Raw genomic sequence first — 25,879 nt, 5'->3', positions numbered from 1 at the left:
GTAATACTGCTTGTAAAATTTTAATACTAAAAAAATATTGCACTTACACTTTAAAAGACGATTAATGCACATGAGTTTTTTGACGGGCTCTCCCCCGTTTGTGTGGGCCACCGAGGGCTTTCCGAGGTTGGTGTCAGCTGCCGCGCGCACAGCCGTCCACTCCTCACCAAACGCTCAGGTCCTCGCACTCTGCCACTTCCGGAGGTTGCATGTAAGGATATATGAAGAGGAAAACCTAGAGTGGGAAATTTTGGAGAATCAGTGACCCTGTTGCGGAGGTTCCAATACTTGCAAGAAGCAAACAGCTCGATTGGTCGGGGGTGGCCAGGGAATAACCCCAAGGTGGCATTAGACCATACTGTTGGTCTTCTCAGAGGGTGAGTCGTATTTTAATCGGGTGTGGTGGCGGTGATCTAATCTGGATTGCATAACAAGAAGGAATATCAGGGAAAAAGAAGGACTGTGTCGCGCTAGGGATCACTGACAAATTGTTTAAAACTCCTAAAAATCCCAGCACACTGCCTGATAGTTGGACATATTGGTTGAAGCACAGAGTGCGCGGTGTTACCTGTAATAAGAGATGGAAGCATGTCAACGAACTGCAATGTACATCTGCTTGTACAAGTAATAGTGGTACATGGTTATTCTGAGTGAACACGTATATACTGTATTGTAATATGCATACATCATTGACATGAGTCACATAAGTAGTGAGGTGAGGAGGAGACGAGAGTATTAATGGGTTTAGTATGGGTAAATAAAAGTGATAAGGTGAATAGGGGTTTTAGTATGTCTGGAAAGTGCAATGGAGTGTAACATGGTAAATGAGGGAAAAGAGCATTGTTTGTAAACATTGTTAGCTGTATGATAGTTATTGTAGGCAATGTATGTTTTGCATTTTTTTACATACATTGCCTACAATAACTATCATACAGCTAACAATGTTTACAAACAATGCTCTTTTCCCTCATTTACCATGTTACACTCCATTGCACTTTCCAGACATACTAAAACCCCTATTCACCTTATCACTTTTATTTACCCATACTAAACCCATTAATACTCTCGTCTCCTCCTCACCTCACTACTTATGTGACTCATGTCAATGATGTATGCATATTACAATATATACGTGTTCACTCAGAATAACCATGTACCACTATTACTTGTACAACCAGATGTACATTGCAGTTCGTTGACATGCTTCCATCTGTCGTTTTTTATAGTGATACTCCGTATGTCTATTGCCTGATGAAGCGGCATTGTGCCCGTGAAACGCGTTGCGAATTAATTGTGGAGTATTAAATTAAATTGTCTGTTCCTCAAGTGACAAAGTTCGTGTCCTTTTTGGAGTGACCGGTCCACCACCGCCACCCGAATATTTTAAACTTTTTAGTATACTTTTATTCTTTTGGCGCCTCTGCACAGCTTAGAAGCAGGAGAGGGGGTGTGACCAGCAGGCCAGGAGGTGTGACCAGCAGGTGAGGGGCTGTGACAAGAAAGCCAGGAGGTGTTACAAGCAGGGGAGGGGGCGTGAACAGAAGTTTAGGAATGTGACAAGCAAGCCAAGAGGTTTGACAAGCAGGGGAGGGGTTGTGACCAGCAGGCCAGTAGATGTGGCCAGCAGGCCAGGAGGTGTGATCAACAGGCTAGGAGGTGTTACAAGCAGGACAGGAGGTATGGTCAGCAGACAAAATGGTTTGGTCAGCAGATGAGGGGTGTGACCAGAAGGTAAGGAGGATGTGGTTAGCAGATGAGGGATGTGACAAGAAGGTAAGGATTGCAGATGAGTTGGTGTGGCCAGAAGGTGAGGAGGTGGGATCATAGGGTGGGAGTGTGGTCAGAAGGGGAGGAGGTATGATCAGTAAAGGAGAAGGTGTGGCAAGAAGGTGAGGAGGTGTGAGTCTGTGACCAGAGGGTGAGGCAGCGTGACTAGAAGGTGAGGAGGTGTGGCAAGCAAATGAGGTGTGATCGTAGGTGAAGAGGTGTGGACAAAAGGTGAAGGGGTAGAATCAGAAGGTAGGAGTGTGGTCAGAAGTTGAAGGGTGTCATCAAAAAGTGAGGAGTCGCCAGAAGGTAAGGAGTAGTGATGCTCAAATCCGGATCCGGGAGAAACCCGGATAGTTGCTATCCGGATATCTCCCAGTAAAGCTGTGCGGGGTGGGCGGGGGTGGTCAAGCTTCCCTGTCTGATGTCTTCTTCGTCCGTCCCTGGCACCTCCCATGATGTGGTCCACGCGCATCACGTGACTACAAACACTTCCTCCTTCAACCCGGAAGGAGGAAGTGTTTGTAGTCACGTGACCGCCACCAGGGATGGGCGAAGAAGACGTCAGACAGGTAAGCTTGACCCCCCCCCCACCCACCCAGCCAGCCCGCACAGCTTTACTGGGAGATATCTGGATATCAACTATCCGGTTTCTCCCAGATCCGGGTTTGAACATCACTGATGAGGAGGTGTGGCAATGCTCCTTAACAGTTGTAAAAGTTTCCATAAATGTACTGGGCAGTTAAAGTATGTCATAGATCAGTGTTTCTCAACATTTTATTGGTATGTACCCTAATTCAAACCCTGTACTCACCAAGTACCCCCTAGCATAGTAAACATTATCACAGGTACCCCTTGACAAATATATATTTAATCCTAGTACATGATACTTGATTCCTAAACCATTTTCCAAGCATGCACTATTGCTCTTAATGAGCTAAAACACAAATCTGGTGTTTAAATAAGATTTATAATTTTCTTAAACTCTAAAATGGTTGTTCTTGGTTAAGTATATCACGCCTGAGTACCCCCTGGAATCATAAGAAGTACCCCCTGGGTTACTCGTACCACACATTGAGAACCTAGGTCATAGATAACAATGGAGCTTCCTGTATAATAATGGCTCTAAGGGTTAGAATACATCAGCTCCCACGGAATAGTAGAGCAAACCTGACCTGGATTGCTAAGTCTTTTCTCTTACTAAATAGTGAGTCCGGATGGCCGAACATTGTGAACAAAGTTCACTAATGTGCTCAGGAATTCTAACACGAAATGTAGTGAAACAAACATTCACGACGAGCCCCACAACCTTCAGGGCATCTCTGAAGCCACAATTTCTTTACAAAAGTGTCCAAAAACCCGGACAGTGGCGTGGCAGAGGGAGGTCAATGGCAAAATATTTGCCGAAATTTACGCCTTAATAAAATAAATAAAAATATACATATTTGATATTTTAATTAGATATTAAAGTGATGTCAAATTGTCAATAACCACCGACTTTAGAGATTAGTAGCAAAGCCCCGTGCATTCTAGAACCACTACATTTGCAGGGTATATTAAGGGCAACAGTGGGAACAAGAGGACATACTTTGTAGTCCTTGAGAAAATCGATTCTGAATACGTCAAAGAAAAAATGTTTTTTATAGTCAGTAAAGTGACATTCTGCAGCAGAATTCAGAGCGTCGTTGCTCTGGGGCTTGCTATTAGTGTTGAGACTAAATTTGCGTAACTTCCTGCTTCCGTAATAAGGGTGCGAATTTTGCCACTACGTCGCAAATTTGTAATTTCATAATTGCCATACAAACAGTAATTCAGAATTCGATATGCAACATTTTTATCACGTAATTTCGTGTTTCTGCGCAAATTCGTGTTTAACGCAAATTTTGTAATTTCGTGTATTCATTAGCTGCTCTTTGTCAAGGAGCACTTATCGATCGTGCATGCTGAGACACTTGATCTTGGGCCTTGCAATATCTGATAATGCAAAGCACTCAACTAAGAAAGTTAAGATTGGGTAAGTACGGTATATAATCACACACTGGGACTTGAACACAGTCCCTAAAAACCCCTTCCTAAATGGTACATGTAGTACCTAAAATATAACTTTTATTAAGTTTATTAAAATTACAACTGGGCCACACAGTCACCACCAAACATATAACGTGAGGGTGGTGAGCCGATACAGTTCAGACGGACCAGAGATTGACAACCCTGACAGAGTACATCAAAGTGTCATAAATACATAACTGACAGGGAGGTCAGCCCTCCCAGGGAAACATCTAACTATCATTGCATGTAGCATAAATTGCTTAAAGTCCATATGAATAGTGCACACGTGGTAGTCCAATCAAGATAATCATTTCTATATGAGGTATATCAGTGTTACCAAGAAAGGATAAACACCATTTAAAGTGCACAAAGATACACCCCCTAAACATACACATCACCCCTTAAAAATCAACATGTTTCAACATTAACATAACCTAGTCTTCATTAGAGATGGCCCGAATGGTTCGACCGCGAACTTATTCACACGAACTTCAATGGTTTGCGTTTGCGGTGAACCACAAACTTTATGCGAGTTCGACCCGTCCCCTATATTACATCATTAGGGTCAACGTTGACCCTCTACATCACAGTCAGCAGGCACAGGGTAGCCAATCAGGCTACACTGCCTCCTGGAGCCACTCCCCCCTTATAAAACGCAGGCGGCATCAGCCATTTCACTCACTCGTGTGGCTGCAGTAATTAGAGAAGGGAGAGAACCTGCTGACATAGGGAAAGCTTAGTTAGGCTCTTGTGTTAGGCTTGTTAAGTTGCTCCGTCTTGCCGATCTTATTGCTAAAAAGCACTCCTCATCCTTAACAGCTCTTTTGAGAGCTTATGTTGTTCTTGTAATCTATTTTTTTGTGTGTGTGTGTCCCACAGACATTTGTGTTGCATAAACAGCCTTGGTAATTCCTTCTGTGTCACTGCCAGGCCCAGAACATTCAGTGTCTACCCGTGTGTGTGACAGGAAACTGCACATTTGTAATACCAATCACTGCATACCCACCTGTTGTTCAGTGCACCTACCTACTTACCTACGTGACCGCGCGCAGTGTCACTGCACCTGTTCACAGTACCTGTGTGTGTGTGACAGCTGCACATTAGTAATACCAATAACTGCATACCCACCTGTTGTTCACTGCACCTACCTACCTACGTGACGGCATGCAGTGTCACTGCACCTGTTCACAGTACCTGTGTGTGTGTGTGACAGCTGCACATTTGTAATACCAATCACTGCATACCCACCTGTTGTTCAGTGCATCTACCTACCTACGTGACCGCATGCAGTGTCACTGCACCTGTTTACGGTACCTGTGTGTGTGTGTGACAGGTGCACATTTGTAATACCAATTACTTCATACCCATCTGTTGTTCAGTGCACCTACCCACCTACCTACGTGACCGCACACAGTGTTATATACCACCAGTCACTGCACCTGTTCAAGGAACCTGTGTGTGTGACAGCTGCAAATTTGTATTACCAGTCATTGCATAATTGTTCACAGTACCTGTGTGACTGCACGCTGTGTAATATACCACTCCGAGCATATCTGTTAACTGCACCTGTGAGACAGCTGCACATTGTATTGTAATACCAGTCACTGCAAACCTTTCACTGCACCTGTGTGACTGCACATTGTATTAGTCAAGTCAGTGCATATCTTTCACTTCATCCCCCCCCCCCCCGATATGGACAAAACAGGTAGAGGCAGGGGCAAACCCAGAGGCAGGCCACCAGACAGGTCTGTTGGAGGTTGTGCCAACGTGATTTCGTGCGGCTCTGGACCAAAGTACAGTGCTCAGAAGAGGGCACGTCCCACCAACTCCCAAAATTGTCAGGACGTGGTTGACTATTTAGCACAGAACACCTCATCTTCCGCAGCCACCAGCACTACTACAAGCACCACATCAGCTTCATTTGACACTTCGCAGCAGTTATTTGGTAGGTAATTAACTTATTCACAGACATTATTGTTACAACCAGATAAAGGCGCTAAGCAAGTTACACCACCTCATATGTCTGAGTTAGAAGACACTATGGACGTAACGTGTGAGGAGGAGGATGAGGAAGTACCTGCTGTTGGTGCAGTTTTGGAGGTGTCTGAGGCAAGCGAAGCTGGGGAGGATGATGATGATGATTATGATGATACGGATGCCACTTGGGATCCTAACAGACAAGATGACCAAGGGGACAGTTCAGAGGGGGAGTCAGAGAGGAGTAGGAGGAGATGAGTTGCTGAAAGAAGCAGGGGGAGTTAGTCTTCAGAAACAGCTGGTGGCAGTGTCCGGCGGCATGTATCGCACCTATGTACAGCCAGCCAACATGCCCTTCAACGTCAGCTGCTGATGCCACCATAGTGCCATCACCCCAGGGGGCCTCAGTGGTTTGGAAAATGTTTTTGTGTGTCTGCCCTAGATCAGAGCAATGCCATCTGTTCTTACTGCCTCCAAAAATTGATCCGTGGAAAGGCCAACAGCCGCGTAGGGACAACTGCCTTATGAGGACACATGGAGAAAAGGCACAAACTGCAATGGGAAGCGCACCAGACTAGAGGAAAAGCAGCACACAAAAGGAAAAGCCACCCTCCTTCTCCTCTTCCTCCTTCAGGTGCATCATCTTCAGCCGCTTTCTCCCTTGCACCTTCACAGCCACCCTCCTCCACTCCGCCTCTGCCCTTGAGCGGTTCCTGCTCCTCTGCCCACAGCAGCCAGGTGTCCATGAAGGAAATCTTTGAGCGGAAGAAGCCAATTTCTGCCAGTCATCCCCTTGCCCGGCGCCTGACAGCTGGCCAGCTGTTAGCTCGCCAGCTGTTACCATACCAGCTGGTGGACTCTGAGGCCTTCCGTAAATTTGTGGCCATTGGGACAGCGCAGTGGAAGATACCAGACCGCAATTATTTCTATAAAAAGGCGATACCCAAACTGTACCGTGAAGTTGAGAGGCAAGTGGTGTCATCTCTGGCACACAGCATTGGGTCAAGGGTCCATCTGACCACGGATGCCTGGTCTGCCAAGCACGGTCAGGGCAGGTGCATTACTTACACAGCCCATTGGGTCAACCTAGTGACTGCTGACAAGCAGGGAGTACATGGCTGACTGTGCAGCGGACACACTTGTGACACCTCCATGGCTTGCAGGCAGGCCTCCTTCCACCTCCTCTCCTCCTGCTACATCCTCTTCACTGTCGTCATCCTCCTCATCCTTGGCTGAGTGGCAGTTTAACTCTACTGGTGCTGTGATCTCCTCTCCAGCTACACAGCCCCATCTCCCCAGAGCCTACGCTGCATGCCAGGTACGACGGTGTCATGCCATCTTAGACATGTCTTGCCTCAAAGCGGAGAGTCACACTGGAGCAGCTCTCCTGGCTGCTCTTAACAAACAGGTGGAGCAATGGCTGACCCCGCACAAGCTTGATATCGGCAACGTGGTGTGTGACAACGGCAGCAATCTCATTTCCACTTTGAATTTGGGAAAGCTGACACATGTACCCTGCATGGCACATGTGCTCAATCTAGTCATTCAAAGATTTGTGTCAAAGTACCCAGGCTTAGAGGACGTCCTGAAGCAGGCCAGGAAGTTGTGTGGGCATTTCAGGTGGTCTTACACGGCCATCGCACACTTTGCAGAGATTCAGCGGAGAAACAAGGTACCGGTGAGACACCACATTTTGCGATAGCCCGACTCGCTGGAATTCCACCCTGCTGATGTTCTCTCGCCTGCTAGACCAGGAGAAAGCCGTCACCCAGTACCTGTATAATTACAGTACAAGGACACAATCTGGGGAGATGGGGATGTTCTGGCCCAACAACTGGACACTTATGCGAAATGCATGCAGGCTCATGCGGCCGTTTGAGGAGGTGATCACCCGGGTGAGTCGCAGTGAAGGCACCATCAGCGACTTGATCCCGTACGCTTACTTCCTGGAGCGTGCCGTGTGTAGAGTGGTGGATCAAGCTGTGAACAGGAACAGTTTCGGGAGGAACAGTTGTGTGAGCAATTTTCACCAGAACCAGATGTTTCCTCAACACCTGCGGCAGCACAGAGGGTGGAGGAAGAGTCGTGTGGGAAAGAGAAGTCAGACTCAGATGATAAGGAAGATGTTTCTTTGGAGGAGGAGGAGAAGGCAGCGGCAGAAGAACAACTGCAGCAGGCATCGCAGGGGGCTTCCACGGGTAATGGCCGGGGATTCCTGGTTCGATTCCGGTCTGGAGTGGGAGCCTAAGAAACGGCTACCACCACCACACTTCCAAGGAAGGCAGCAGGCACGCTGTGGACAAAGGAGCAGGAACAGCTACCACACATTCAAGGAAGGCAGCAGGCATGGCATGCACGTCCCGAGGTAGTGACCAAAAATAGCAATACAGGAGGACTTTTGAGGCCCTGCTGTATATGACACTGATAGACTTTACTACCTTAAAGAGAATCTGTATTGTTAATATCGCACAAAGTAAACATACCAGTGCGTTAGGGGACATCTCCTTTTACCCTCTGTCACAATTTCGCCGCTCCTCGCCGCATTAAAAGTAGTTAAAAACAGTTTTAAAAAGTTTGTTTATAAACAAACAAAATGGCCACCAAAACAGGAAGTAGGTTGATGTACAGTATGTCCACACATAGAAAATACATCCATACACAAGCAGGCTGTATACAGCCTTCCTTTTGAATCTCAAGAGATCATTTGTGTGTTTCTTTCCCCCTGCAGCTATCTTCCACTGAAGTGTCAGGCTGTTTCTTCCTGCAGAGTGCAGACAGCTCTGCCTGTATGTAATTCCTCAGTATGTGAAAGCCCAGCCAGCTCAGAGGAGGATTTATCCAGCTTGTAAAAGATAAGAGAAGATAGAAGCTGCTCTAATCCTAAATAAATACACAGGCAGTGTGCATAGAGGGGCCTGGGTGGGGGAGTTCATAGCAGAACCACAACACTGAAGAACTTGGCAGCCTTCCAGACACAGGCCGACAAGTCTGACAGGGGAAAGATACATTGATTTATTACAGAGATGGTGATAGTATAAAGTGCTGCAGTAAGCCAGAACACATTAGAATAGCTTTTGGAACTTGTAGGATGATAAAAAACAGGATGCAATTTTTGTTACGGAGTCTCTTTAAACAAGATTCTGTTATGGAGGGCAAGTCTGCCTTCCATTCAAGTGAAAGGTATGCACTGACTGCCAGAAATAATACAATGTGCAGTCAAAGATGCAGTGAAAGGTATGCAGTGACTGCAAACAGCTGTTTATGTAGTGACGGTTGTGCTGGACTGGTGCGCACCATGATGAGAGTGCAGGTGATGGCAGCTTTCCCGCCCATGTAGTCTGGCTGAGGTAGCTGAATGACAGAACAGTGACTGTCCAGCTGATCAAATTTGGTCTGTCCACAATGAAGCAACGACCTTATTATCTTTGGTGTGACCCCCCCCCCCCCTCCCCGAGACACTCATATAGCTGGCAGTCATTGCTTCATTGTGATACGCAAGCCCCTTCACCGCGGCAAGGTAATGATCATGAAGGGGAATTGGCACATGTACATGCATTTTGTTTTGTTGTTGCAGCTACAATGCAGCCACAAAAATTAGGCAGGCATGTACACGCACCAGAAAAATTATTATAGTGGCCGCTGCTAGCAGCGGCCTTAAAAATTCAGGAATCCGCTAGGAGTCCTGGACCCTGTTCGTGGTGGCGGAGAAGGCAGTCAAGCGGCCTGCGGGCAGAGGTGCTGAGTGGGGAGCGACTTAGTCTTGGGGCAGGCAGCCAGTCACACGGTGTGCAAGCAGAGATGCTGTGTGTGGGGACTGACTTAGTCTTCGGGCGGGCACACAGTAGCCCTCAGGGATCCATGCCATATTCATTTTGATAAAGGTCAGGCACTGAACACTGTCATGACTTAGGTGACTTCTCTTCTCAGTGACAATTCCTCCAGCTGCACTGAAGGTCCTTTCTGACAGGATGCTTGAGGCAGGGCAAGACAGAAATTAACATTTAAGGTCAGGTAGTCGGCTACCTGCCAGTCCAGGTGTTGGTGGAGGGTGGATCCAGAAGGAGAGGCGTTGGACTAAAGAATGTCCCCATGTCCGACATCACCATGAGATCTCTGGAGCGTCCTGTCCTTGCCTGTGTGGACATCGGTGGAGGATTACTGGCAGTGGTACCTTTATTGCGTTGTGCTGTGACATCACCCTTAAATGCATTGTAAAGCATAGTTGCCAGCTTGTTCTGCATGTGCAGCATCCTTTCTGCCTTCAGGTTAGTTGGTAACATTAATCAGGGAGTGTAATTAGAGTACTGCTTCATAGTTACACACCAAACTCACTGTGTAATGCACCGCAAACAGCTGTTTGTGTTATAACGGCCGTGCTGGACTAGTGCGCACCATGGCGAGATTGCTCTTCCTCAGTGATATCTGGTAATGTCTGACTGCCTTATCAACTTTCAATATAAACAGAGGAACACCAAGAGCCCCAATAGTGTAGTATGTATTGACAAAGGGGGTAATGACAAAGAGTAATAGTTGTTATACTCACAAACATGGGTCACCAATAGGCAACCACTGTAAAGGCAGGTGGGGAGATTATCCTGTCCCCACTCAGGAATAAGAAGTCTCTCTCTGTAGATAGTAGAAAGGGTCGCAACCCTCCACCAAGGGTGGATACAATATTATGTAAGAGAGAACAGAGGCGCAAAAAGGATAAAAGGGGTTTTAAAGGAGCTTAAAAGCCAAAACTTGGTAATTAGAGGCGGCAGTGGTGGACTTACCCCCTCCAAGCAGACACACTGAGGAAGAGCAAGAGGAGATGGATAGTACGTCTGCATCCAACTTTGTGCAGATGGCGTTTCATGCTGCCCAGCCTTTTAAGAGACCCCCGTATAAAAAAACTCAAGGGGAATGAGCTGTACTGGGTGGCCCCGCTACTAGACCCTCGGTATAAGCACAAAGTGGTGGAGATGTTTCCAAATCACCAGAAGGCAGAAAGGATGCAACACTTGCAGAACAAGCTGGCTGCTATGCTTTACAGTGCGTTTAAGGGTGATGTCACATCACAATGGAATAAAGGTACCACTGCCAGTAATCCTTCTCCCATGTCCACGCAGGCAAGGACAGGACGCTCTAGCGATCTCATGGTGATGTCGGACATGCGGACATTCTTTAGTCCAACGTCTCGCCTTAGCCCTTCCGGATCCACCCTTCACCAACGCCTGGACCGGCAGGTAGCCGACTACCTGGCCTTAAGTGTGGATGTAGACACTGTGAGCAGCTATGAACCCTTGGATTACTGGGTGCACAGGCTTGACCTGCGGCCAGAGCTGTCACAATTTGCCATCCAACTTCTGTCTTGCCCTGCCTCAAGTGTCCTGTCAGAAAGGACTTTCAGCGCAGCTGGAGGCATTGTCACTGAGAAGAGGTCACAAAAATGTTCAGTACCTCACCTTTATCAAAATGAATGAGGCATGGATCCCTGAGGACTACTGTCCACCCGAAGACTAAGTCCGCACACACAGCATCTCTGCCTGCACGCCGTGTGACTGCCTGCTCCATGACTAAGTCGCTCCTCACACCGCATCTCTGCCTGCAGGCTGCTTGACTGCCTTCTCCGCCACCACCCACAGGGTCCAGGACTCCTAGCGGATTCCTGAATTTTTAAGGTCGCTGCTAGCAGCGGCCGCTATAGTAATTTTTCTGATGCGTGTACATGGCTGCCTAATTTTTCTGGCTGCACTGCAGCTGCAACAACAAAACAAAAGGCGTGTACATGTGTCAATTCCCCTTCGTGATCATTACCCTGTTGTGGTGAAGGGGCTTGCTTATAACAATGAAGCAATGACCGCCGGCTATATGAGTGTCTCGGGTGGGGGTGGCACACCAAAGATAATAAGGTTGTTGATTAATTGTGGACAGACCAAATTTGATCAGCTGGACAGTCACTGTTGTTCTGTTATTGAACTACCACAGCCCGGCGACCATATGGGCTGGAAAACCGCTATGGCCTGCACTCCACCATGGCAGTCACTACACAAACAGCTGTTTGTGGTGCGTTACACAGTGAGTTTGGTGTGTCAGTGTGAAGCAGTACTCTAATTGCACTCCCTGATTGATGTAAACACATGCAAGATGTTTTAAAGCACTTTAGGCCTCCAATTTAGCATGCAATGTGATTTCTGCCCTTAAAACGCTGCTTTGCGTCAAATCCAGATTTTTCCCCGGGACTTTTGGCGTGTATCCCACCCTGCCATGCAAAAACTCAGATGTTAGACCCCTTTAAACATCTTTTCCATCACTTTTCTGGCCAGCATAAATGTTTCTAGTTTTCAAAGCTTGCCTCCCCATTGAAGTCTATTGCGGTTCGAAAGTTTGCGCGAACCCAAACTTTTTTCGCATGTTCGTGTTCGAGGTTTCGAACCGAAAATCAGAGGTTCGAGCCATCTCTAGTCTTCATCAGGAAAATAAAAAAGGTGCGGTGCTCAATAGTGCATAGTAACAGTGACACAACGTATAGCCCAATCAGAGCCAGAGCCCCACTCACGTTATATGTTTGGTGGTGGCTGTGTGGCCCAGTTGTAATTTTAATAAACTTATTAAAAGTTATATTTTAGGTACTATATGTACCATTTAGGAAGGGCTTTTTAGCGACTGTGAATATCTCATAATGCAAAAGTTCCTGCAGGTGTTGTCACTTTAAATGCATCAGGAGGCTCTAGACTGGAACACAATTATGAGAATGGCCAAATTTGAGTTTTAAAACATGAAATTCTGATTAGTTTCTGTTACAAAAAACGATTGTAATTATAAACTTAAGCATAATCACGAAATTTCGTGAAATTACGAATTTTCGATTACGGACAAAATTGTACGCTCATCACTACTTGCTATACTTAGTATAGGAAGTCCAGGGCTGGGGAATGGGATGGACTTGTATGGCGCTGTTTATCGGTGATTGGAGCAAGGATTGACACATGCAGCCAGGCATGCTCAAATAACGAATTTGGATTTCATCCAGATAATTACATCACCTGTGCAGGGGGGCAAGGGGCGGTTAATCTTACCAGTGCTGCTCGAATACCCCTTTTCAAAATCCGGATCCGGATACCCAGATATCCGATACGGGTCGGATATCCCAGTTCAAAATTTTCTGATCCAAATCCGAATCGGATATCCGACCCCAGTATCTGGGATATCCTGGCAAATTCAGATATCTGGATAGAAAAACCGGAAGTGGCCTTTAAATTGCTTTAAAAGCGTTTTTTAGGGTAAATGTGGCATGTAGCATAATTCTTTTTTAAAAGGGTTAAATAATATCAGCACAGCAGCGGCCTGTGGCCAGGAATGCTCGGATAGTGTTTTTTAAAATCCAAATTGATCCGGATCCGGATACCTAGATATCCGGATCCAGTTCGGATATCTGAATCCGGCCTTTTAGATATCCGCGTGAACTAGGTTCCAGACAGCGGTCGTGCAGCCCACATTGTGTCCAACCGCACATCTGGGACATGACTGTTTTCAACCCAGACACCTCCAAAAAATTATGCAGCAATTTTGTTTTGGGTTAAATATAGGTGGTATCAGCACAGCAGCAGTGGCCTGTGGCACCCTGGCGGTGGGAGCAGCAAAGGCATCAGGAGCAGAGCAATGCAGCAGCAGCAGGTGTAACATCTGCCAGGAGCATTTGATGATGTGGGGACTTCAAATCCCCCCCCCCCTCCCAAAAAAAATGGCTGTCAATTAACATTAGGCCTAGGTTCCAGACAACGGTCGTGCAGCCCACATTGGGCTTGGTTCACAAAGCGGTGCTAACTGTTAGCACGCCTGTGAAAACCCCCTTAGCACGTCTAAACGCTCCGCGCGAAGTGCCTATTAAAGCCTATGGGACTTAGCGCGCATAGGACTTTGCGCGTGCAAAACTTTGCGCACAAAACTTTACGCGCGATCTGATTGAGACATCTGGTGCTAACCTACTTAGCACCCTGGTTAGCACATCTAAAGACTTTAGACGTGCTAAGTAGGTTAGCACTGCTTTGTGAATCAAGCCCATTGTGTCCAAAGTCCAACAGCATAACTGGGACATGACAGTTTTCATCCAAGACACCTCCAAAAAATTATGCAGCAATTGTGTTTTGGGTTAAATATAGGTGGTATCAGTGGCCTGTGGCACCCTGGCCTGGCGGTGGGAGCTGCACAGGCAGCAGGAGCAGGGCAATGCAACAGCAGCAGGTGTTATGTGTGCCAGGAGCATGCCGGACGTGGCACGTGGCACTTGGCACTTGGCACGTGTCACTTGCCAAGTGTAACGTGGCACTTGGCACGTGTCACGTGGCACTTGCCACATGACACGTGGCAAGTGGCACGTGGCAAGTGCCACGTGACATGTGGCAAGTGACACGTGCCAAGTGCTACGTGCCAAGTGCAACGTGACACGTGCCAAGTGACACATGACAAGTGCCACGTGACACTTGGCAAGTGGCGAGTGACAGTCATACAGCAGAGGAGAAGACACTAGTGCACACTAACACATTAATGATTTAACTATACTGTAGTGATAGTGAAGGGGTTATTCACTGAGCTTATTAGTGTGTAAAGCCCTAAGCCTAGCAGCACTGCAGCTGTGCAGCACACACTCTAACTGTCACTCTATGAGACATCAATCTAGCTAATTAACGATTACTATAGAGTAGTGAAGGGGTTAATCAATGAACAGCTTTAGGTTTATAACTCTGTACAGGCAGCCCTTGCTAGGCCACCAGCACTGGAGCATGTCTCTCAGTGTGCATTCAGCAAGCCAGGATGATTTGTCTCATCATGGCAGCCCTCCTTATTATACAAGGGGGGTGGCCAGTGTTCCTTTCTGTGATTGGGTGCCAGGGCTTATGCTACATACACACTTGAGATAAAAGTCTTTAGAAAAGACAGACCGATTTTATCCTATTCCATGTAGTATGAGAGCCATACTCTACACAGTCTATTCTATTGAACTGAGCTCCTCATCAGATAAAATCTTGGCAAGATGCTGCACACACAGATGCTGTACACATTCAACAGATCAGTATCTGCAAAAAATCTGTTCCGGCAAAAGATCTGTTCCTGCAAAATGCATTCATAGTCTATGAAATCTGCAGATCATCATACACACCTTGTTTAACAGACATTGCCAGCCAACTATCCGCAGATAGCTATCCGGATTTCTACAGAAATCCGGTATCTGAATCCGAATTCGGATAGCTAAATCGATCGAGCAGGATAATCGAGCGGCAAAATTGAGCCATGTATGCCCAGCATAAGGAAAGGTAAGTATTTATGGTTAATTAAGATCGTTAAATTACCTTTTTGTAGTTGCATTTGTGGAAATCGGTAAGAGGTATGTCAGTACCCTTATACTCATTTCACCTGAAGAGGGAGTGGGTATCTGGGGGTTCCATACCTAATGAGGACTCACAGATACCACCATGAACCCTCCCAGGCATTGACAGCCCCCACCTCCTCCTGGGACACTGGAGGTTGAGGAGAGACCCTTGTCCATAGGCCAGGGCCAGGGCTCTGCATTCTGGCTCTCTCAGCCTGAATGGGAACAAGGAGTTAAAGAGGCTCGGGAGGGGGGACCCCACATGATTTTTATTAATTTAATTGTGCAGCTCCAGTGGATTTGTGAGGCTCTAGACATAGTGTGAATGGAGCCTCTGTGACTCTCTGTACCATCAGGATAAGAAGGCGCCCCCAGTATAGGAAGCCAAGTATAGGTGGCCTCTGCCATCGTACAGGTGGCCTAAGGGTGCTATAGGTGCTCCAAGGGGATGGCGTGGGTGGGCTATAGGTGCGGTGGGCGGGGACGAGAACAGGAGCTGTGAAGGAGAATGGAGGATGGAGCTCTTGTTATACTTATTATAGCAGAGCTCAAAGCATCTTTAAATTTGGCTCCAAGGCTCCCCATTGGTCTATTAAAAGACCAATGGGGATCCTTGGAGCCAAATTTAAAGATGCTTTTGCATCTGTACTTAGTATAGCTAGAGCTGCACCGAGGAGCGGTGTGTGTGGTGCAGGGTGTGTAGTGGAGATCTTCAATCAAGCTCATTAGAGGATATTGGCGTGGGCCATTTCTGAGGCAATTAGCGTGGGGACATTTTTTTAAAGGTGCAAGTAAGTATTTATGGTTACTTAAGATTAATAAAGGATTTTTCTCATTGTTATGTTTTTATTTCATTTAACCCTTTGTGGAAATTGGTAAGGGGTACTATGTACCCCTGTACTCATTTCTCCTGGGGAGGGGGATGGTATCTGGGGGTCCCCTGCTTAAAATGAAACCCCCAGATGCCACGATGAACCCCCCGGGCGTTTTCCACCTCCACCTCTTCCTGGTTCACCGGAGGTGGGGAAAGGCTTCTTGTCCATGGATTGGAGGAGAGGGGGGGGGGGGGCTTGGCCTTTTTTTTGGGGGGGGGACACAGACAAACAACAAAAAACACAAAATGCACACAGACACTGCTGGAAACTGACTGACGACTACACTACACTAAGGGCCTGATTCACAAAGCGGTGATAGCTCAGTTATCATGCCTAAAAGACTTGGCGTGATAACCTTTGCATCGCTGAGTTAGCACCGCTTTGTGCTGGTTATCACGCGCAAAGTCCCGCACGCAAAGTTTTGCGCGCGCAATTGCGCAATTCCACGTGCAGCGCCCATAGGGTTTAATGGTCGCATCGCGTGCACTGCACCGTGCGCTGCGCGATTGCGCGTGGGAATTTCGCGCGAGTTTCATTTTATCACGCCTAAACTGAGTTTAGGCGTGATAAAGGGCTTTTCACAGGCGTGCAAACACTTTGCACCGCTTTATGAATCAGGCCCTAAGTCTCTGATGGCCAGTGAGGACTAGCACTAAGGACATTGCTAGCCCCAAAGATTAGTGGCACGTGCCCCGGATCTCTTCTGGGGTGCCCCGGATGTCCCCCAGGCAGAGTCAGCTGTGGTGCCTCAATGGTGGGCATGCTGGGAGCTGTAGTGCATCAATCAGGGTTATGCTGGGTGCTGTGGTGCCTCTATGTGGGCATGCTGTGTGCTGTGGTGTCAATGCTGGGTGCTGTGATGCCTTTATGGGGCAAGCAGGGAGCTGTGGTTCTTCTATGCAGCATGCTGGGAGTTGTGGTGCCTCAGTGGAAGGCCCGTGAGAGCATAGTAGAAGGTCCACTAGAAGGTCCGTAAATGCCATGGGGGAACTTCCAAGCCAGCCCCACCAGCCAAAAAGCCAAACCAGCTAGCACAGAAGCTGGGTAACTGTCTAGTTATGTTTAAGTGACACTGCCTTTCTATGTGATATGCTGCATTTTTTTTTGTATTAGTGGAGAGGGGCGCTTCATCCAAAATTTTGCTGGGCAGGCAAATATGCCTCTGAAAATATTCAGATGCATATTTGCTCACCCCTACTGCTAGCAACAGTCCTCACAATGTTCCAATATGACCAAGAGGATCTGTAATATTTAACTACCTAATGGGGAACAATTATACAAAATCTGAGGTTTTCTGGATGACATCTGATATTCCTACTGGGGGCATTGGGAGATGTTTGGATCTGCTATAGTGCATCCAGTGTGGAGTGTTACTGTGTATACTGTATGGGGTATCACAGATAGGATAGCTGAAATATTGACAATACTATATGACACATGGCATGTCACCTCTATTCCCTGGTTGCTGGATTACATCCAGGGCCGGAGCTACCATAGGAAAAAATGGGCAATTGCCCCAGGGCCCTAGAGCCTGTAGGGGCCCCCAAGGTGTCCCTCCCCATCTTAACTGTTGCTCTAAGGGGCTCTGCAGAGTCTGTTAAGTTGGAAGGTGATTGGGGGAGGGTCAGCAGCCAGCTCAGGGGCCCAGGAGGGAGATTTAGCTGCAACAAAGGGCCTCTAATGACGCTTTTTGGTCGGGGGATGTCTGTTGGCGGGCCCCCAGGCCAATTTTGCCCTAGGGCCCAATTGTTACTTGAACCGGCCCTGATTACATCTGATAGTCCTACTGGGGACATTGGCAGATGTTTGGATCTGCTGTAGTACATAGGGTGTGGAGTGTTACTTTGTATACTGAATGGGGGTCTCACGGATAGGATGGCTGAAATATTGACAACACTATATGACACATGACACGTTACCTTTATTCCCTGGTGGTCCAGCCGGTCCATTTTCTCCTGTATTGAGAAAGAATACAATAAAATGTATTAGACATTTTGGGCTTGATTCACAAAAGGGTACTAACTTAGTTAGCACACCTAAAAGCCCCTTAGCACGCCTAAAGCTTTTTAGGATGTGCAAAATTTTGCGTGCTAAGTTAGCGCGCGCAAAGTTTAGTGCTGCGCGGTGCGCGTCAAACATCGCACCGGATGCGATCAAAACGTTGCAACCGTTGCGATGTTTCGTGCGAACCGCGCAGAGCTAAACTTTAAGCGTGATCATTGTTACATAGTTACATAGTTATTTTGGTTGAAAAAAGACATACGTCCATCGAGTTCAACCAGCTTTTGTGAATCGAGCCCTTAGTTTATATTAAGTTCACTTTTGAAGGGTAGTGCTCTAAGGGTTAAGTAAGCATATGTACCAGAATGAGCAAATGACAAAACTGAGTAGCCGATAGGACTACTGCATTTCAGGACTCTACAAATCTTCACATGTCACAGCCATCTAGATCTCTAGCCTAACATGTCCCATCTCATCTGACTGCACAAAGATGAGATGGTCAAACTATTTTCCCGGCACATTTTTCACTGTGAACAAGCGGTGTTCTTGTTCTCCTCCTCAGGCGAATACATGGCGTGTTCGACCCGCCCCCTATACATCATCATTGAGCTAAACTTTGACACCTTACCTCCCAGTCAGCAGGCACATGGCAGCCAATCAGCTATCACTCCCACCTGGACCGCCCCTCGACTGTAAGGGTTGCATACAAATCATGCATTGCACAACCAGTATAACACACTTTGGGCTTGATTAACTAAAGCGTGATAACTGCTATCCCAGCGCCACAGCGTCACAGCAGTTATCACGCGCTCTGCTGCTCGCAAACGTTTACGTGTGATATTTGTCCTATTACGGTTTAGTGAATCAAACCAGATAAATGAACTTTTGTTTCACGTTAAAAGCACGCGTGATTGCATGGTAACCTTCGTTTATCAGGTGAACTAATATCTCCCATCCTGTGTTTCCTGTCTTTTCCTCTCCCCCCTCTCCCATCCCGTGTTCCCTGTCTTTTCCTCTCCCCCCTCTCCCATCCCGTGTTCCCTGTCTTTTCCTCTCCCCCCTCTCCCATCCCATGTTCCCTGTCTTTTCCTCTCCCATCTCATGTTCCCTGTCTTTTCCTCTCCCATCCTGTGTTCCCTGTCTTTTCCTCTCCCCCCTCTCCCATCCTGTGTTCCCTGCCTTTTCCTCTCCCCCCTCTCCCATCCTATGTTCCCTGTCTTTTCCTCTCCCATCTCATGTTCCGTGTCTTTTCCTCTCCCATCCCGTGTTCCCTGTCTTTTCCTCTCCCCCCTCTCCCATCCCGTGTTCCCTGTCTTTTCCTCTCCCCCCTCTCCCATCCCATGTTCCCTGTCTTTTCCTCTCCCCCCTTTCCCATCCCGGGTTTCCCTGTCTTTTCCTCTCCCCCCTCTCCCATCCCGTGTTCCCTGTCTTTTCCTCTCCCCCTCTCCCATCCCATGTTCCCTGTCTTTTCCTCTCCCATCCCGTGTTCCCTGTCTTTTTCTCTCCCCCCTCTCACATCCCGTGTTCCCTGTCTTTTCCTCTCCCCCCTCTCCCATCCCGTGTTCCCTGTCTTTTCCTCTCCTCCTCTCCCATCCCGTGTTCCCTGTCTTTTCCTCTCCCATCCCGTGTTCCGTGTCTTTTCCTCTCCCCCCTCTCCCATCCCATGTTCCCTGTCTTTTCCTCTCCCCCCTCTCCCATCCTGTGTTCCCTGTCTTTTCCTCTCCCTCCCTCTCCCATCCCATGTTTCCTGTCTTTTCCTCTCCCCCTCTCCCATCCCGGGTTTCCCTGTCTTTCCCCCCCCCCTCTCCCATCCCATGTTTCCTGTCTTTTCCTCTCCCCCCTCTCCCATCCCGTGTTCCCTGTCTTTTCCTCTCCCCCCTCTCCCATCCCATGTTCCCTGTCTTTTCCTCTCCCATCCCGTGTTCCCTGTCTTTTCCTCTCCCCCCTCTCCCATCCCGTGTTCCCTGTCTTTTCCTCTCCCCCCTCTTCCATCCCATGTTCCCTGTCTTTTCCTCTCCCATCCTGTGCACCTCAACTGCTCAACAGCAATCAGTATTGTGCACAACATGCTCATCAGGTCTGCCACATGCATGTCCAATATAAGCACTGCGATGAGTATCAGGGAAGCTGTTCTGTGACCGCGCTGCTCTCAAAAAGGAGAAATCAGGGACATGTGTAACAAGCTAAGTTTAGCAAGCAAAAACTTAGAAAAAAAACATCATACCCAGAATGAAATGAATGACAGCTTTTCAGTCTGGCAGAGACAGTGCAACTAAGAAAACTTTCCCACCAATAAGCAATTACATTGGTTCCCCCTCCCAAAGAAAGTGTAGCTGTTATGCTGCGGGGAGAGGGGGCTGTGTGTCCTCTCTAAAGGATAGCAGGATTATATATGTGCAATAAATCTACACTAATTATATAATTAAGTGAACCTGGCAGTAATGTATATAGCTTGTTTTATATATATGTGACTCACAGACACAAACACTCACTGCAAATGGTGTGACTATTATCCATAATGCTTCTAGTAAAAAGCTTATTGTACCTTTACTTCCAGGTGGTCCTTGTGCTCCTGGGAGCCCCGGAATACCTGGTTCTCCTAAAGAAAAAAGGGAACAAGGGTAATTTGAGAAAAACACAAGAAAACTGCATTCCCATCCTTTTCCTCAAAGGAAATGTCTCCCTTTTCATACAAACTTTAAAGAAAACCTATACTGAAAATTAAAAGTCAAAATAAACATACACAAGTCATACTTACCTCCTGTGTAGCCTACTCCTCAATCTATTTTTCCTCTCCTGCGTCCTGTTTGTCCACTGTGATCAATGGAATTCTCCATCCTCCATTTCGAAAATGGCCGTTACCCCATAACAGCTTCCTGATCAGCACACTGTTAAACTGTAATATCACCCACTTGAGCCATAGGGAAACATGGACACATCAGTTCTCCTCTCAGCTGTAACTGACAGCAACTGATATATAACTGACAGCAACTTATACATTTCAGATCTGACAAAATGTTGTCAGAACTGGAAGGGATCATTGTAAGAAGAAAATGGTGAGCTTCTGAGAGGAACTGATGGCAAGGTAACTATGTAATGTTCATTTGAAGTTACCTCATGTGTTTATTTTAAATAATTTTACTCAGTACAGGTTCTCTTTAAGCTTTCTAGTAGTTTAGCCTCTTGAGCTTCACTTACTTCTCAGTCCAGAGAAAGTAAAAGCACGGGAAAAGAAACTCTCCAGAGTGGATCATACCAATCACAGCTGTCTTCAGAGTAAGAAAATGCCATAACGACTTCCTGTGGTAAGCCACACCTCATCCTAACCACTCTCAAAGAACCGCTTTCTAAATGGATGGTGAGATCTCAATTCCTCCATGTATTATTATTATTATAGATTTATATAGCACCAGCATCTTCTGTGGCGCTGTACAACAGACTACAAGGTATAACAATACAAAGTAAACAGTACAACAGCCATTAAAGCCATGGGCCAACAACTTTAGCAAATCCCCTGCACATTCTAGAATCTCCAGGGTATGTTAAAGTGAACCTTAACTCTGAAACAAAAAAAAAGTATCTCTTACCTGGGGCATCCCCAAGCCCCCTGCAGCCATCCTGTTCCCTCGCCGCTCCTCGAGTGTTCCCCATTCCCCCGCCGCGGCTTAGTTTCATTTTTGGTAGTGCGCTTGTTCCTGCGCATGACACGCTTGACGGCGGGGAAGGCAAAGAAGAGGATGCATTGCCGGAGGCTGACTGCCAATCGGCCAAAAATGAAACCAACCCATGGCGGGGGACTGGAGGACACTCAGGGAGCTGCAAGGGCACAGGACAGCTGCAGGGGGCTTGGAGAAGGCCCAGGTGAGTGAAACTTTTTTTTGTTTCAGAGTTAAGGTTCTCTTTAAGAGAAACAGTGGGGACAAGAGGAAAGACTTTGAAGTTTGTGAGAAAATCAATTCTGAATACATCAAATAAAAAATGTTTTTTTATAGTTGGTAAAATGACATTCTGCAGCAGAATTCAGAACGTCATTGCTCTGGGGATTGCTATACTTAGTCCAGGATGGGAATAGGATTGACGTGTGTGGTGCTGTTCAGCAGGATTGCTCTCCAAATATATTATGTACCCGAAAATTCGGGTCATTTTTCATGGTTGCCGAATTCGAATCCAAATCCGAATTCTAAAGATTCGAATTCGAATGTACCCGAATACTGTTTCTCAAATTCGGCAAAAAATGTATGTTCAAAAATTCGGATGTATTTTTAAAAAAAATCTCTCTCTCTCTCTTCCCCTCCTTCCCAAGGGTCTCATCTTCCTCCTTCTCTCCAAGGGTCTCATCTTCCAGGGAATTGTAGTTTTTCAAAAGCCAGCTTACATACCATGGCTGGGAATTGAACCCAAGTATCAGTGTGTGTTAGGTAACTGACTTACCGCTATACCACCAACCACACTACATGCTGAAGCCAGCCTAGCATGTACCATTAGGATCAATTCACGAGAAAAAGTAAAACCCGAAAAATTCCCGAAAATACAATTCCGCGGAAAGCGGTGACCATCCCTACTAGATCATAATGGTACATGCTAGGCTGGCTTCAGCATGCAGTGTTGTTGGTGGTATAGGGTTAGGAGGAGGGGGAGGAGGAAGGAGAAGAAGAAGAAGAAGAAGAGAGAGAGAGAGAGAGAGAGAGAGAGAGAGAGAGAGAGAGAGAGAAATTTTTTTTGAAAATACATCCGAATTTTTTTTGCCGAATTTTATTAATGAAATCCGAACCGAATTTGAATTTTGGGATTGGATCCGAATTCAAATTTTTACGAATCCGAATTTTACTTGGACCCGAATTCGAATGTACCCAAATCGAATTTTGGTACATCTGAGCATGCCTGCTGTTCAGCGATTGTCGGAGCAGGGATCAACACATGCAACATTCTATGTTGTGCGTTGGGTATAGAGAGGATATGGAGCTGGATCATTTCCAAGGACCCTAACCCTACTGTTGTGAGTTGAGTGCAGGGCCGGGCCGAGGCAGAGGCTGAAGAGGCCCCAGCCTCAGGGCGCAGTGTAGGAGGGGGCGCACAATTCATTCAGCTGTCATTCCCAATTGTGTTTGAAGCACAAACAAATAAGAAAAGTACATACATAGCAGTGACTACAAGCCAGATAACTAGAGATTAAAGTGTTGGGGATGTTGGGGGCCCTGGGGCGCCTCTTAGTCTAATAGCAATCAGTGTGTGACGGCTGGAGTGGGTGGGATGGAGGGGCGCACTTTGCTGTCTCAGCCTTGGGTGCTGAAGGACCTTGTCCCGTCTCTGAGTGAGTTTGTATCCAATGCAATGTTGCCATTTGCCCCCTGGCTGTGGCTGAGCTGCTGTGCTGGGATGTGTGTGATCTGTGAGTTGCTGATCTGCTGATGTTCTGCCTACCTGTTACCGCCATTTTTACCTGGACTTTGACTATTCTTTCTGCCTTCTGCCTGCACTGATTTTGTCTGGACTTTGATTGATTTATTGTTGCCGATTTTTGTCTGGATTTTGGACTACCCTCTGCCTGCCGTTTGCACCGACTTCTGCCTGTCATTTGCTATGGCGTCAGCCTCCAGAAGGCTTATCACTGCGCTGGTGGAGTTGGACAGCGATCCTGATCTACAGTCACTGGCAGACTCGAGTTACAGTGATGCACCTGGAGATCTGTTATCTGACCCAGGTAGCGAAAGCAACAGTGACTCCATTACTCCTGAGGTCAGTGATGTCTGCGTTTGGTGCCCCATAGACCGTACTTAGGCTCTGCCACCGCCCCCATGTTTCCTTTTTACTGGGTAGCCTGGCATGAAGAAAGAGTGCGAACACAACACCCTGGCCTACCTGTAGCCCTTCTTCATGGGCACAGTTATTGAAAAAATAGTGGAGGAGACTAACTGCTATGCCACCCAACAACTGGTTGGTCCAATAGGGCACTTTTCCAGGAGCAGGACATGGGAGCCGGACACCAAAGAGGACATTTGGTTGCAGTGGCGTAGCTAAGGAGTGGTGGGCCCCGATGCAAGTTTTACAATGGGGCCCCCCAAAGCACTCTATACATAACAATTGATACGGCACACCAAAACCTGCCAATGGCAACAACAGTGTCTGAGGTGCAAGAAGGGGATGGGGAACAGTTTGTTAATGATTACCACTATTCAAAGTATCTATAGAAGTGATTATTATGAGCACAGGACCAATAGAGAGCTAATACTGTAGTTGAGGGAGGGCCCTTTGGGGCCCCTCTGGCCCAAGGGCCCCGATGCGGTGGCTACCTCTGCAACCCCTATTGCTACACCCCTGTTTGGTTGTTTTGGGGCCTAATTATTCTGCAGGGAGAGGTGGGGAAGCCCCTGCAGAAATGGCATTGGAGCACCAATAAGATTATAGCAACCGCTTTCTTCGGGAATAGTGATGTGTGAATACTGGTTTAATTTATCATGAAGTATTTGCACTTCTCCAACAACAAAACCTTCGAGGAGTCCACCCACCCTGCTCCAAAACTAAAAAAAAATCTGGGAAGTCTATCAGATGGTGGTTGACAACTTCCGGACCACTTAAGTACCAGAGAGGGACATAAGCGTGGACATGCTAAACCAAAAGTGGAGGACTCTGTTTCTATATTAATGATAGGTGGTGCACGGATGTTACAGTTATTAAGAAGACATGCTCGGCGGGGCTGGAAACACTCTTCATAAACTGCAGACCCTACTTTTCACCCCGTGAGTTTTCTTAATTTATTTTGGTTGCTGTGTACATCCCTCCACAAACATGTGGGCCAGTGAATCCAAATTTTTTAAGAACAGCATACAGGAAGTTACAATTCAGAGAATCAAAGGCCTTCTCTATGTCTACTGCTAAGAGTACCATAGGAAGGCCTTTGAAGTTAGCGATATGGATAAAATGGCAAATCTTCCTTATATTGTCAGTGTCTTTTCGGGATTTAACAAAGCCTACTTGGTCTGACTTGACAAAGTAGGGGAGGAAGGTGTTGATTCTGTCTGCTAATATTTTGGTCAGTATTTTATGATCAACATTTATGAGTGATATGGTCTCTTCCTTCCTTAGGGATGACTGTAATGGTGGCATTGTTTGAGGGTTGCAAAATGGGTATTCCATCTCTAATAGAAGATAAGTAAATAAGTAATTGTGGAGCGATGGTGGCTTTCAATACCTTATAGTATTGGCCTGTGAGGCCGTCTGGGCCTGGGGCCTTCATAGGTTTGAGTTGCTTTATAGAATTGACTACTTCTGATAAAGTGAAGGGAGCATTAATTCAGTCTATTTGTTGTTGAGTCGTATGTGGTACGTTTATTTGATCCAGGAACTTATTTATTGCATCTGGTGTGAAGGATTTGTTGTTAGTATATAATTTGGAATAGAAGTCTCTGATTAGTTTTACTATCTTATCTGGGTTGTGTGTTACTCCTCCTTCTGGAAGTTTAAATGGGCAAAATGTACTTGCTCTTGATTTCCCTGCTAAAATTCTGGCTAATTTGGTATTAGCTTTGTTTGCAAGGTAGTATCTATTATACCCCAGCCACCTGAATGATCTCGCAACCTCTTCTGTGTTAAGTGCGTCAAGTTGTTCTCTTAGGTTCTGGATTTGTTTTAAAATTGTGATTGACATATTAGAGTTGTACGTTTCCCATAGAGTGGGCAGTTTTTGTTTTAGGGACACCTTATTAGCCATTCTGTCTTTTTTCATAGATTTAGTCAGTCTGATATAGAGTCCCCTTATGAATGCTTTGTGGGCATCCCACCATACACTTGTTGTTGTATCTGTTGGGTTGTTAAATTGAAAGTATTCTTTAAGTAGAGTGGAGATTTTTTCGGTTGCTTT

General features: G+C 46.7%; 1 protein-coding gene across 3 annotated transcripts in view; it reads right to left on the bottom strand.

Moving 5' to 3' along the window:
* The window catches only part of LOC137527988 (ficolin-1-B-like), a 168,034-nt gene that overhangs the window by 56,828 nt on the left and 85,327 nt on the right, over window positions 1-25,879 (bottom strand). For all 3 annotated transcript variants that reach the window (XM_068249154.1, XM_068249153.1, XM_068249155.1), the window contains 2 exons: window positions 20,567-20,620; window positions 17,940-17,975 (listed from right to left, as the gene is read on the bottom strand). In XM_068249154.1, coding sequence (XP_068105255.1) covers window positions 17,940-17,975; window positions 20,567-20,620 — 90 coding nt within the window. The remainder of the gene's footprint in view (window positions 1-17,939; window positions 17,976-20,566; window positions 20,621-25,879) is intronic.

The sequence above is a fragment of the Hyperolius riggenbachi genome, chromosome 8 (assembly GCF_040937935.1).
Source record: "Hyperolius riggenbachi isolate aHypRig1 chromosome 8, aHypRig1.pri, whole genome shotgun sequence".
In the NCBI taxonomy this organism is placed as follows: Eukaryota; Metazoa; Chordata; class Amphibia; order Anura; family Hyperoliidae; genus Hyperolius; species Hyperolius riggenbachi.
This window is presented reverse-complemented; position numbering and strand designations above follow the sequence as displayed.